Source organism: Ostrea edulis, chromosome 7 (assembly GCF_947568905.1).
Source record: "Ostrea edulis chromosome 7, xbOstEdul1.1, whole genome shotgun sequence".
In the NCBI taxonomy this organism is placed as follows: domain Eukaryota; kingdom Metazoa; phylum Mollusca; class Bivalvia; order Ostreida; family Ostreidae; genus Ostrea; species Ostrea edulis.
Window position 1 is genome coordinate 4,058,826 of NC_079170.1, and position 15,066 is coordinate 4,073,891.

Below are 15,066 nucleotides of genomic sequence, written 5' to 3' on the forward strand. Positions count from 1 at the left end.
AGGGATGCAAAATTTAGGCCTATGTTCGGCGCTTACCACACCTGCAGTGACACGAGACCTCGGATTTTGCGGTGTCATCCGAAGGACTGCCCCATTATGACAAGCAAGGGCTACTGAGCACCTATTCCAACCCGGATCCCCACGAGAAGTGCTGAATTGAAGAATACGTGTAGTGAACTAATCTTTGCCCCCCCCCCCCCCCCTACGATTTGTAAGATAATGAGATTTGGACAGAAGTACTTTATTGCTTCTCAAAATTTTTAATGTAAGTGCGAAGTGAACCCCGGCTGACCCTTCCCCTACTTTAAAAAACAATGCTACGTGCCGGTATATCACAATATCAAGAAGGAATTATTAAACTTGGAGTTTCATGCAACTAATTGAGAGACTTTTAGTACTTTACAATTGAATTTTTTATGTCCAAACCCAAACATTTAATTTAAAAAAAAATTCTAATTGAATTCAAATATGAACACCGATGTCACTCTTGTAAGTTTCCACTACATTGTAAATACATTTTTATGTTCCCCAAACAAAGTTTGGGAACATATTGTTTTTACTCTGTTTCTTATTATTATTATTATTATGTTCCCCAAACAAAGTTTGGGAACATATTGTTTTTACTCTGTTTCTTATTATTATTATTATGTTCCCCAAACAAAGTTTGGGAACATATTGTTTTTACTCTGTTTCTTATTATTTTTTTTTCCCCCGCTTTTTTTGTTCAGGCGATTTCTCGGAAACCCTTTATCTGATTATTATGAAACTTTCAGTGTAGATACATTGCATTAAGACCTAAACAAGTTTTTTTTTTTCTTCAAATTTTTGATATGTACCTCCGTTTACGAGTTATTGCCCTTTAATTGAATTTCGGGGGGGTCTTTTGTCCAGCAGAAATCTCAGGAACTACAAATGATATCAGCAAGAAAATTGGAGAAAATGTAGGTAAGGTATTGTAGTTGTGCAGGAAGTTAAAATTATTGGCTAAACTTTTTAACTTCAGAAGCTATGTGATGGCAAATTTTGAGAATTTTTTTCCCATAGAATTTTGTTGCTTTTTGTGTAATATCTTTTAAGCTGGTATTAATTTGGTAAGACATATAGAACAAAAGTTGTGTGTAATTACAAGAGCTTTCGAATGAAATCAAGAAAAAGGGGCTGGCCCCTATATTTAGGGGTCAGCAGCTCATAAACGTGTTTTTTTAATACTTAAAAATGTTGACATATATTGAAAAAGTTTGAATGAAATAATCTTTAGGATATTAAATCTTGTCATTTGGTATGATAAGAAACAAGCTTTGTGCTATATTTATTTCTATTTCATAAAAGAAATGTGTGAGAATCGTACAGGAACAAGTTGTCTGTACAAGCCCGCCAAGCTGTTTCGGGGCCTCATGCTTGTGTAGTGCTTAGATCTAGTTGATTTAGATACATTGTTTTGATTCGACTTCTCTTTTTTAATTTATTTAAATAATTAACAAACTGCAATGTTTTTACACGATGAACTGTTAAACATCATGTATGTATGTATGTTATCAGTGCAGAGCAAGTCTTTACGGGGCCTCCTGGATGTAAACATTCACGAGAGGCATTGTGGGAAGGCCAGAGAATGGCGAAATCAAATTGTGATGTGTACATTTTATCACCGTATGTAGACATGTATATTCATTGTACAGCTACGAGCACATGAACTGCCCTCGATTACGCATTTGGAGCATTAGTCAATACTAACGAAGGATATATTGTTGTCTGAATCGTTTACCATGTTTCGACTACGAGAAAATTCTGACGGTCATATTTGCAATGGATTGATAAACACATAAAGATACAGTGCAGATATATTTATAAACTGTCCCCAGTGATATTGTAACTAGTAAGGAAAAGTTAATGGTGACACTTTAATGTGTGATGGAATTGGACGTTGCTAAAAAGGTTAGAACGTTTTACTTATCTAAAATCCACACAGACAGAGAGGGTGGTATTAAAATGTCAGTATTTTGCGTACACACACACTGATTTTTATTTAATGTCGATACTGTGTTGATAAGCTTTCTAATGACATTCTCAAATTCCCCATGATTTAGCTTTTACATTATAAATACTTGTAATTTTACTATTTTTTTAAAAGTTTGTTTTTAGTGGGAGAGTTGTATTTGTTTATTAAAATTCCCTCGTGAAATTTTCATTCATGGACTCCACCAATGCTATTAGGAGAGTGCAAATTTAGATTTATTCTCTGCTGTCCTAGGTTCACTGAAAGGGGAGATCTTTTTTGCGTGACATGAGACCTTGTTTATATGCTCGGTCTTCATTCACTCAATGACAAAATTCATTCGCATTATAAGGAGTAGTCCGAAATATCTGACGTTTTCCAGGCTTTTTCACGATTTTGATATTTAATGTGCAATTTATTTACAGCCAACTGCCAAAAGTTTATAGACAAATGGTGGACGTCAATGTCTAAACGTCAACGTAATACGGATTTTCAGTGGCTATGAAATTACAAAGAGAATAAATCTTACCTCAGTATTTTGTTATATATCCCTTTGATCTGATCATTTTCAACATTCTGATAGGTAGGGATCGATAGAGGTTTCGTATGTAAGTAACGGGTATGTTAATCCAGATGTCATTTATATTTCTCTCCAAGTCAGTGACATTGTTTATATTAGAAAGTCTGCGTTTAAGTTTATTTTTCAACAGAAAATAAATGTTTTCAATTATATTTGCATCAGGTGACTGTGCTGGCCAAAACATACCTGGAATTCTGTTTATTTGTTTATATTCTTGTACAATTCGGGCACGGTGAACCGGGGCATTGTCATCTTGAAATATGTAATCGTTAGTAGGAAAATTTTTCACTACAACCGGCCACAATTGTTCTTCAAGGATATCAATATATTTATTTGCATTAATGTTGCCATTAACCACCGTTAGTGTGCCAACTCCATTCCAGGTAATGCATCCCCACAACATTAAACTCATAGCAGGTTTCGGTGGTGCGCCGGGGCTGATGCACGCTGGTAACCATTCTTCTCCTGCCTTTCTCCAAATATAAACTCGATTGTTTTGTCCCAAAACAACTTTACATTCATCAGAGAAGATCACTTTTGACCAGTTATAGTCAACAGTCCACCGTCGTTTACCTCTTGCCCATGCCACACGGTTTTTCCTATTTTGTTCGCGAATCCGAATTTTCTTCCTGCATACACGTCGATGGTACTTAGTTTTTGACAAATAACGATGAATTGATCTTTCAGACACGGGAACTTGCCTACCTTGATTAAATTGTCCTGTTATGTCTTTTAATGGAGTGGTACGGTTAAATTTTACAAGCCGCAATAGTTGACGCTCGCCTCTAACGTCCATTTTTCTGGGGCGTCCCGATTTTTTAGCATTTCCCGCACTTCCTTGAATTTCACACCGTTTTACAACAGCATACACGGTTTTCCGGTCCATTTTCAATACCCTAGCAGTTTCAGAATAATTTCCCATTTGTCTGTAACTGTCTACGACAATTTGTTTCACAGCTGGCGATAAATTCTTAGACTTTCCCATAGCTACATTCAGAAGCTTGTATCAGACGATCATCAAATAAATACCAACACATGATGTCACATATGACGTCTCAAGACCCTGTACTTATATGTGGTATGCATACGGAATCCCCGTTATCTATATATAGAATTTACAAAAGAAAAAACAAGCCACTTCCGTGAAGTTGGAATTTAGATCCGCCATTTTGTCTATAAACTTTTGGCAGGTGGCTGTAGATAATTAACAAAATGCAATGTTTTTACACTGTAGCAGGTCTGGCGTTCGTATAGTCTGTACTTCGCGTTGTGTTTGTTTTTAATTTATTTTGATAGTAGCGACTCCGAAACGACCCAACTACACTATGATTTTAAACTTGAAATAGATTCAAATAGAAATGAAAATAAGATAAATAACACTTTACGAATTTATTACCAGTATGAATGTGACAAATACACACTCCTAAAGCCTAGAACTTAGCCTAGAAACTATCAAGAAATCTCCCAACCGAAAGGTAATATAATAATTTAGTAAGTAAAAAGGGGCAAAGTAGACGTACAAAACGTAATTCTAAAACAGGAATAATGGAAGGAGAAGAGTAGCTAGCAAGGCCAGCTGTCTTGCTTCGACGAATAATAAGCTGCATGGCTTTATATAGCAAATTAGACAATAGAAAGTAGAAACTGTCATTAAAGTGATTGGCTAAAAGATAAAGTGGGCGTGGTCAAATACAACGGGTGAATAATTTACATCGTGATCGAAATCCAGAAGTAAAAGTAAAACCCAAACTACCACAACACGATGAAATGTTAAACATCATGTATGTATGTATGTTATCTCGGACTATGTAAGGAGTCCCTTATTTCATGACTCTTGAAAGATACTGTCTAACCACTTTACCACTTTTGAATGAAGATAAAAGAATTTGTTACAAATCCTTATTAGTCTTTTGTCTGTCATTCTTTAAACAAAATATGCAAAAGTTCAACAATACACAGGCTAGAATACTATAAATATTGTTTATGTTGAATGGTTACTAAGTCGCTTTGTCCCAAAACGGAAATGCCCCATGCACAAACTTTCCAAAAAAAATTTCAGGGGCAACCAAGTTCATGTAGTATTTACCCCCCCCCCTCCCCCAATTTTATTCATAAGTGCCCATAATACATATTCTGAGCACTCCAAATCTGTGATACCTCTGACTCTAACCCCGCACATGTCACAATATAAAAGCAGGGGTTAGAGTTAGAGGTATGTTCAGGGTTCGAAATTAACTTTTTCAAGCACTAGTCCGTACGGACTAGTCACTATTGATGTTCACTAGTCCGCAAAGCATTTCACTAGTCCGTCCAGTATATCAAAAAATGATCTTCATTTTAATCAAACTAAACACATCACAGTTGCAAACAATTCGATTTCTGACACCTACAGAAGAAAAAGAGACCACCATATTTTATTTCGTATTCAAGATCTTCAAAAGCATACAATATTAACCTCCGAGTTAATCCTTTGATAAACGTCCATAAGTGCGTTCGAGATCGACGTTCCTGTTGTTTTAGTGTTCAGACCTTAGAGTCACAGGAGTTCGAAATTTTATCAAGAAAGTCAATAAAATTCACTCGATTGACCAAGTCATGAGCTATAGTGTTATGAACTACTGTGTTAGAGTCGCGAATGACGAGAACAAGTGCGCACAAACGTACATGTTCTCAGACCACACTACTTGCAATTCTTGCACCTAGAACATGTTCTTTTGATGTGTACTCGGCGTTCGGAATCGGCAGGAATTTGACAATGTGTGCACGTTCGAAGAACGGCGGTCTCAAACGCACTCCATGTGTTTGGAAGATCAGACTGTCATAGTCAGGCAAACACCTGACCATGCAGGTAATCAACCATAAGTTCAAACATCTAAGAGACTCAGACAAATCTTGCTAAAATCTTTACCAATTCAAAATTGATTTCCGGATTTTCACTAGTCCGTACGGACTAGTGCTATAGAGAGTTCACTAGTCCGACATGTTTTCTACTAGGGCCAAAAATAAAAATATGTTTGTTTCCCCTCGCCCCGACCGGGTCAAAAAAAAGGGCCCGGGTCAAAAATTTTTTTGCCAAAAAATTGCGATGTTTTTTTTTTTTTATTTCCGTAAAAAAATCGTGTCCGCTCCGTGTCGGTTCTAGACGTTACTTCTGCTTTTTTCGGAAGTTACCGGGATTTATCGATACTTGAAAAAATGGGTGACAGAATAGCGTTGTCGTCTACTGTAAAGATAAAATACAAACACACATCTAAAGTTGTGCCCATAATAGTCAACAGACTCTACAGTTTCTCCAAACACTGTACATGGAATGAGGTTTTGAATGATTTGACAGCGGACGGCGACCATAACATAGACAAGTTGGACGAAGTAACTGTCACCGTGTCGGACAAACTTGCCAACGGTGTAACTTTTGAGCCAGATTTTGAAGAACAGATACAAGTGGTTCACAACTTTGATAAAAAATTGAAATATGTACAATTTGACGTGATAAGAGACTTAGAACCAAATAACAATGTACCAAAAGGTCAAAATCCTCCTACATGTTCTACAGCTTTCGATGTTTTGATGAGAAAGTCCAGCACACTGACAAAGCTCCCTCAAAAGATTGATGAAGCCTCTCCCAGATTTACAGGTAATTTATATGCATTATTATATTTCTATCAAGTAGGTTTGAGATGGTGTATGGCTCATGTCTTAAAGTTATAAATGAGTCTGTCCCACACCATTTCATTTCTTTCTTCAATGTTCCCAAACTTTTGGTCTGGGGAAATTTATGGTAGGGGGTGTAAAAACGGTAAATTCCTAGGGGAAGTGCTGCCCAAATTTTTTTCATTTGTTTATCATCATGATGATCAATATCATAAACAATGGATACATGAACTAAGATGAATATTCACTTTTCATATCTTTTTAATCAAATGACAAAATGTCAGAAGAACAGAAATTGGATTTGTGTGTTTGTCCACATTCAATCTGTATCCTTGCATTGTTCAAAAATTTAAATGCTTTTTGTAGGCCTTATATACATGTGCAGGATAAAACATGTTTGCATCTACCATGCATATTCCCCTTTTTCACTCTCCAAAAGGACATTCAGTATTAAATGCACAATCTGTGGAAATTATGTTTTTGGCAGCCTTTATATTTACAGTCATTGAATGATAACATCTTTATAATATTTGTATCATTGAAGTAATGGAAGTAGGGATGAATCTTTGAATTTAACCTTGGGTAATCTGAAAAAGAAAATAAAGAGCACAAAAACATTAAAATCAATTTTTTTCTCTGACAAGTGTTTTTTTGTCACTTTCAGGGGATGTTCTACATGGAAAAGTTTTCACAAGACTCCAGCTTGCATGTACCAGTCACATTGAATTTGCATACTACAGCTCGGATGTTGGCCGCAAAGACATATGTGCATATTGTGTTGCAACAGAGATCCAAAAGGACAAGGACTTGTGCAAAAACTTTAAAGTTGTGCTGCCAGTTTGTGACTTGTGTCGTTCAAAAAAATTGGAAGTCCCAAAGAGAAATCCAATTAAGAAATAGTTAATTCTAGTCTGACAATCAGTTAATTCTAGTCTGATATTCATCCTCTCTAAGTCATTCTTTTTAACATGTTGTTTATGATATTTGTTTCTACTTGTTTCTAGTCAAGAATAAATGTTTTTTGTTTATTTTCATTTATTTCTTTAAATGTTTTTTAAAGAAATGTCGGAGTAAAGAAAACAGAAATTACACATCCAGAGCATTCATATTAGCATACAGATTCAACGCCAGCAAGCCATTCCAGGATTTTAATACATAAAACATTGAAGCTCAACCAATCCTCAACATAGAAGTATAAATGTTCTCTTCTCCAGATGTTAAGCATTGAAGACAATCAGTGCCCTGTTTGACAGATCTGCTTTTTTCCGACAATACATATAAAATTATATGAATTTAAAAAAAAAAAATATCACCTGCCTGCCTGGTCAGTTTCAAAAACTAGACCCGGGGGAGGGGAAACAAACATTCTTTTAATTGTGGCCTAGTCTCGGACTTACAGACATGAGTTAATTTCGAACCCTGTATGTTGGATTAGAGCACCCCAAAACTTAAACAAGCATATTCTGGAATGAATACATGAGTTGCAAACATTTGTTTACAAAATTATATCATATGGATAAATATGTTTGTCAAGAGAAAAATTTTTAACCTTGGTATAGTGTTGAGTCATAATATGATGAAGTTAATTTTCATTTTAGTTAGTTTTTGTGGTGTTGTCTGTAAATAGTTGTTTATGCTTGTAAGGTGTTTCCGTAGTGTGAGTGTTGGTTGATAAGGCTATTTTTAGCATACCGGTTTGGTCAGTCAGAGTAGCGGCTGTTTGTCAAGCGTGCGGCCACGTTTTCATGCTGTCCAGCAGGGGTCTTTTCTTGGCGAATTCCAGAAGTTAGTCTGGGTAATGGGTAGCCAGAGAGATAAACATTTTACTGTGTGGGCATAGGTTTTCTCCAGCCGGTAAGCTATTTTTGTGTGAAAATATTTGCGAGGTTTCGGGTTAATTTTCTCGTGTATTGTGTTTTCAAATTTGTTGTTACCCAAGTCACTTTGTGTATAGGTTTTAGGTTAAGTTATTGCTATTTCAGTGCAGAGGGGATTTAAGAAGCTATCTGGGCCATATCAGGCAGTACTCTAAGCGTTTCAGTAGGTGTTCGGCGTGGGAATCAGAACACGTGAGACCGCACTGTACATGGGTGTTCCACGTGGTGGACTTGGCAATTATTTTGTGGGCCTAGTGTTGCCATTAGTGTAGTTGGCGTTATACCCAGTATCGTTGTTCAGTGAGAGGCCTGCGAGTCCGGGACTGGAAGCGGAGGGGCTATTCGCGCTGTATGGAGGCCTGGTTGTGCCAAGTGTGACGTGGCGTTAAATTGAATTGTGCTGAGTAGCCAAACTTTCATATTGAGTTTCAGTAAGGCCACATAAAATTGAAATTACGGTTCTCAGGCCCGCGCGCATCTGTTTTGAGGTGCCCGCATTGCAAATTTTATTGCATTTTTAATAAAATAAAAAGTAGGTAATGCGGCGACGTATCCGGAAAAAAAAATTCCGCATTCAATTTTTCAAAACTTCCGCATTATTCGGAGCTCCTCCTGTCTCAGTATACGAATAGCTGTATTTAGCAGAGAATGCCGAATACCGGAAATCTTCGTTTGTCGTGCGCAATAAAGACTTCCGATGTATAACAACGTGGTTGCAGCATTATTTTGAGAATGTCTATTGTGTCAATAAGTATTCGACAAGGAGCAGTGTTCATTCTACCATGGACAATTATAGAGGGATATTCGGAGGGATGTACCTTCCTAGATCTTTATGAGGGTGTGAAAGCAATGAAGTTCGATTTGGGAAGCTGGACGTTTCCTGAGAAATTAAAAAATGCAGCTGTCTCCGTTAGTGTCGGTAAGAACAAGAACGAATTAGACTCTGCAATCATTACAAATAAAGTATCGTCAACGATACCTGTTTTCGGCCACTTTGTGAGATATACGGTGTGTGAAACCAAGCCCGCCAATGTTTCTGCACATTTCGACAATGATAGTGCCGATGATCATAATAATAATGCCAAAACACTATGCAACTTAACTGTAGTACATATGCTTTATTATTTTGACCACACAAGACAATTTGTTAAGATAGCATGTGTTAAATTTGTTTCATATGTATAGTGACGGTACAATAAAGAATTTGCTTGATGTTATATGTTTTATGTCAAGTTGGCAAATAAAAAAAAGCCTCCCTCATCTGTTTTGGTACGAATAATAAGAAGAAAAAAAAGCCTCCCTCCCTCATCTGTTTTTGAGAAAATTGGCCTGAGAACCAGAGAATTAATTTTATGTGGCCTAAATTAAACATTTTATCAAAAAGGAATTTGAGAAATTTGTACAAAACGTAATTTACTACTGTTTAACCTTTTCTGTAGTTAGCGGAATTAGCTACTATTTGAACCATTATGTAATACATTTATTACCAGTTATATTTTCAGCCTGGAATGACATATTTGTTGTATTAACTATTGGATTGTCTTGACAGTTATACGTTATATTGATTGTCAATATTGCCAGGTTTATTATACCAATTTATATTTTCTTTCTCGGTGAGAGAGTATGGGTGTGTGAATGTGAAAGTGTGATTTCTTTGTTTTTCAAACATCTCTATATTTCTTATCTTATTGCAAAATAAATTTTCTTTTTATTTATTCTACGATTTATCATTTTCTCTATTGCCTACACAAAATCCAAAAGAACTTCATTACACATAAAGTTTAATGTTTAAAAAAAGGTGACCATAATTGCCAAAAAAAAAAGTTTTCTAAGCCATTATTACCTTTCTCAAATGTCATAAATATTGAAATATTTTATCTTTGATGATTTATAAGCTAGCCTCTAGAGTTAAATTATTCTCTCAGTCATAAATGCACACTTCATGCTGCCAAAGTTTACAATTAATATACACTTAAAGGTCTTACACAAGGAAATAGCCAATCAAAATGATTTAGTCAATTGTAGTTCTATATGTAATGGTTTGGGCCGTGGATATCGGCCTGGATAGCTCAGTCAGTAGAGCACCTGACTAGTGATGCAGGGGTCCCGGGTTCGATTTCCGGTCCTGCCATACATTTTCTCATTTCCTGTTACAGATTTGGTGCCGTTGACCACCCCTGGACTTGGAGGTGAAAGTCCTCCCAGGGACAAATAAGAACTTGGGTTGCATCTTCGAGGGCGAAGACAATTTAAGGAGGGAGGAATGTAATGGTTCTGGCCGTGGATATCGGCCTGGGTAGCTCAGTCGGTAGAGCACCTGACTAGTGATGCAGGGGTCCCGGGTTCAATTCCCGGTCCAGCCATACATTTTCTCCTTTCCTGTTACATATATATATAGAGACAATTTCTTTTCCTTTTTTTCTTTTTTGGCATCCTATTTTAGGCCTACAGTATTAATTTTGGGCTCATTTACTAGGAATGTTATAACTTTATTGGAATTGTCCCACTGAATTAAAGGGAACTCTTTTTTCAGGTGCGCATGATGCAACTTCTGGATGGTGTGTAGTCTGTTTGTCAACATGTGAAACCCACGTGTATTTTGAGGTAGGTGTGTTTACTGTCAATTTTCTCTCTTAAATGCCGCATAAGGCGTCTTTTTTCTGATCTCAAATTTTTGCCCAAGAATTAATCTTTATTTTCTCTTTCATTAATTATCTTAATTTAATTAAAGCTATATAGTAACATATAGTGAAATTATTTCCTTGTGTGAGACCTTAAGAGTAACAGGTAACGTTCATTTTGACTGCAATTTCTCTGATTTCAGGAGTAGCCTCCCCTGTTAAAGATCAATAATGGTGGATAAACAATGCAGGATGCTGTCATGTCATCAACAGAGAGTTTTGACACCCGTATACCCGTATTTCTACCAATCACCTTTGTAACCTTTGTTGTGTTCATCAGACAGGTAAGAAATACATGATAATTATTTTAAATAACTTTATTAAAATGAATAATAAAAGATAGAACAAATTAACTTGTACAAACTTCCTCGTATAAGAAAATGTCACATTTTACAATACGATTATACATCATTTATACATATTCTCATAGACGCAGTTGAATAGAAACAGTGCATGATAAAACATAACATTTATTACATGCAACACAATTTACAGAATGTGTATTAAATACAAATTTCATACATTTAAATTACATACACAAATGATACACATCATCAATGCCCCCGCCCTTTTTTTCACACTTACAACTTCCTTTTTAATTTTGGATCTGTTAGTGATTTATTGTAAGTGTCTTTTGATTTTTTATCTTAGAGCTGATATCTCTTAAATCTGTAGTATTTTCATTGATATTTATATTTTAAAAGTTTTTGTTTCATTTTAAAGTAATTTTGCCTATTTTGTTGTTGTTTTAGATGATGGACCACTCTACTTCCTTTTACAACAGGTGCCCCTACAGATTCACAAAGTTCCAATGTTGATTTTCCATGACCCCCATTCAGTGAGTGCACAACTTTATGTATTCTACTTTCAAAATTTCTACTACTTGTAATACATTTTGGATTTGATTTTTAATATGCCCTAATCACAGATTCAGATTTTTTTGTAGAAGTATGATATTTAATTTTATCAAGATTATTTGGTCCTAAAGTCAAATTTATACAGTCTTTTAATAAACATTTGTCTTCTTCTGTCATGTTTAATTCAAAGTCACTAGGCAACACTGAAGATTTTCACTTCTTGCTTTTCAGTCCGCGACAGGAAAAGGAATGAAGTTGACAGGATTTCCCGCACTGTCCTTGGTAGCAGCTTATGATAGAACGGACAGCAGTAGACATAGCCCGCTTCATCAAAGGTAAGTCTCCGGAGTAGTGTTTGTAGCAATTCTCGTACTCTGTCCTACTTCGAAGCTTCAGATCTAAGGCAAATCTCTGCATGTATTCTTTCATGGCTTTGGATCTTCCGGGAAACATGTGACTGCTGAACAGTGCCTTAGCTGTCTGTTTTCTTTGAGAGTCAAAGAAATGACGCATGTCTTTAAGGTTTTCGATGACATGTTCTTGTTTTTCAGATGCCCCGGATGCAGTGGCACTATCCCCATCACTGGTATAATGGGAAATGTCTAGTGGACGGTCATCACCCTGCGTGCCTTATTTTCTTCTTGCTGGTTTTATTCACATCTGTGATAATTTTTCCCACTTTGTTGCAGGTCTGCTGCATGTTGGTAGCTGATGCTGGTTCAATATTTGCGCCAAGAAGCATACCACGCATACCCTCTGTAGTAAGGCTGGTACCCATGTGACCGACAGCCATAGCCACATTTAGCTGTGCAGCTCTGCGTCCCCTTCTGGATCTCCCCACCTCTTCATACAGCTTTTCACGGCGACTTGTATAGTGGCACTTCTTACATCGGATGGAAAGGATCCATGCCAGGCCTCGTTTTTCCTCCCCATGCTGGTTCCAGTCCAGTGAACCATTACAGTCTGGAAACTTCTGTGAGTGTTCTTTAAATGCATTATTCCACAATTTAGCAGTCTTCTCTTGGTGAAGTATTTTGTATGGTTTTGAGTTTGGGTCATCTGACACAGCGTCCATGTTGGAGTCTACAGGCTGGACTTCACTTGGTCCGGGTCGCAAAATCTTCATTTCACTGCTTCGGCTCTCAGCATCGGTAACTGCAAACATTCCATTCTTCTGTGGCCATACAACATCCTGAAACTCTTCTTTACTTAGCCTTCTTATGGGTACTAGAGATTGGACTGGGCTGGTGGTCCCTGTACTATGCTGACCCTTGTTGTGAGGAATACTTCCTTTTTTGAGTTGATGTTGATGCAACCACTTTGGTCCCTTCTTTGGCATGATTATTATTTAACTGTACACTTGCAAACCTTTTCTAAGAATATGCTATTGTGTTGTGGTGTGCATGTTTATGTATTGTAAATTTTTATCTTGTTTATTTATTTTAGAGCTGCCTGGTCTTCTAAGAGAAACTCCATTCTTTGATGACTGATGGAAAAGCCTCATCACTCCCTACTGCTAAAGAACCACTTATCTTAATCACCAGCCATTTATCAGTGATCACTGTTATCAAAGCTCCATGATACGTCATTGAAGTCTTTCTTAGCACCATTTTTTCCAGTCCCTGACTTTGTTTAGAATTAAGATTGACAATTTTTTGCTAATTACTTCCTTATAAGTCAGTAAACTTCCTGTTTCTTAGTTAATTAGGGCTTGTTAATTAGAGTTGAAAAAACTTTTATGCAGATGGACACAAACTCCAACATCTCAGCTTGCATATCATTCCAAATTTTTTCCTAAATAATTCACTCATAAGATTTTTTTCTGTTTTGAAAATGATATACTGGAGATCAATTTGACCAGAAATTTTAGCCTAAAATTCTGCAATCTGTTTGGAAGAGTTATCTCCTATTTTTCATCCCTTATTTAGGGTCAAAATAGATTTTGATGCACTAGTATATGAGAGATAAATAACTAATAGACATTTTTCTGCAAATTTCATTTAATTTCATTAACTTTTAGTCATCTTAAAGGTCTTACGCAAGGAAATAGCCAATCAAAATGAACTTAGTCAATTGTAGTTCTATATATAGAGAGAATTTCTGTTCTTTTTTTCTTTTTTCGGCATCCTATTTTAGGCCTACTGTATTAATTTTGGGCTCATTTACTAGGAATACTATAACTTTATTGGAATTGTCCCACTGAATTAAAGGGAATTCTTTTTTCAGGTGCGCATGATGCAACTTTCTGGATGTTTGTCAACATGTGAAACCCACATGTATTTTGAGGTAGGTGTGTTTACTGTCAATTTTCTTTCTTAAATGCCGCATAAGGCGTCTTTTTTCTGATCTCAAATTTTTGCCCAAGCATTAATTTTTATTTTCTCTTTCATTAATTATCTACTGAGAGTCTAGTTACTTAATTAATTTAATTAAAGCTATATAGTAACATATAGTGAAATTATTTCCTTAAACATGTTAAACAAACTTTCCCTTGACAGTCCTGTCGGAAAGCAAAATCCATTTTGATTAGTTTAACAAAATTGTTGTCAGGATTCATAATTAGTCAGTTCTTTAAACATGTTAAAAGTAAATATTATACTGTGCTAGTTATGTGCATTCATTTTTTGAAATGATGAAAAAATTCTACAGATACCCCAAAGCATTACTTGAATTTCATTACTGTTTTTAACAGCTTGTACTAAATATCTAAGTGAAATACATGTACTTTTACATAAAAAAAAAATAGTGAATGGCTCTGAACACATGGTTTATAATTTATTTATCTATTAAAATCAAGAATTTTCATATTTGTTTTAGGTGCGACAGTATGTCTCCAGGTTAAGTGATTGTGTAGATTGATTCCCAGCATAACGATGATTTGCCAAAAGAGCATATGAATAGAAAATTGGTGATGCTTAAAAATATCAGCAGAATACAGAAATTAAGAGACACCGATGGACAAAAACCCTCTATCTAATATAATTTACATATTAGGCCTATACAACTAGAACATGTAACAAGTGAAATTTAAATGTATGCATATATTTACTGTAAATGTATTATATTCAGCGTGTACGATATTTGGCGGAAATTGATTTTTGAACAAGTTAGCGTGAATTTGATTTAGCGAATTCCTTTTTTTTTTTTTATTTATGTGTAGAGTGTAAGACATTTAGCGTTGTATTTGAATGAGCGGGAAGTTGCTTTCCGCCAAAGGCGCTAAAAAGAATACACAACCAAATGTAATACGTTTACAGTATTAGAGCTATTTTAATGTATACAATTGTGTATACATGGTTGCTTGTTTGTTGACTCAGTGTATAGAACATGTACTACTATAATGTACATCTTTCATGTGTTATTTCAATGTGATGTTGAATCACATTTAAAATACAACAAAGCTTTTACAGCTGAATCCTGTTGTTTT

At 35.8% G+C, this 15,066-nt stretch overlaps 1 protein-coding gene and 1 long non-coding RNA gene across 5 annotated transcripts; both read left to right on the plus strand.

Moving 5' to 3' along the window:
• The first annotated feature begins 1,414 nt into the window (after positions 1–1,414).
• Positions 1,415–13,136, plus strand: LOC130047699 (uncharacterized). 4 transcript variants are annotated; one of them, XR_008796518.1, is made up of 7 exons: positions 1,415–1,932; positions 10,635–10,705; positions 10,926–11,066; positions 11,535–11,620; positions 11,871–11,974; positions 12,329–12,614; positions 13,086–13,136. It is a non-coding gene; the product is annotated as an uncharacterized LOC130047699 (long non-coding RNA). The 4 variants fall into 4 exon arrangements; XR_008796520.1 differs by having other exon boundaries at positions 1,497–1,932; positions 10,258–10,705; positions 11,535–11,638; XR_008796517.1 differs by having other exon boundaries at positions 1,500–1,932; positions 10,258–10,705.
• Positions 5,645–7,258, plus strand: LOC130047695 (uncharacterized). The gene is made up of 2 exons (XM_056143084.1): positions 5,645–6,207; positions 6,889–7,258. Exons 1-2 carry the CDS (start codon positions 5,769–5,771, stop codon positions 7,122–7,124), a joined length of 675 nt encoding a protein of 224 aa, XP_055999059.1. The 5' UTR covers positions 5,645–5,768; the 3' UTR covers positions 7,125–7,258.
• Positions 13,137–15,066: the final 1,930 nt, after the last annotated feature.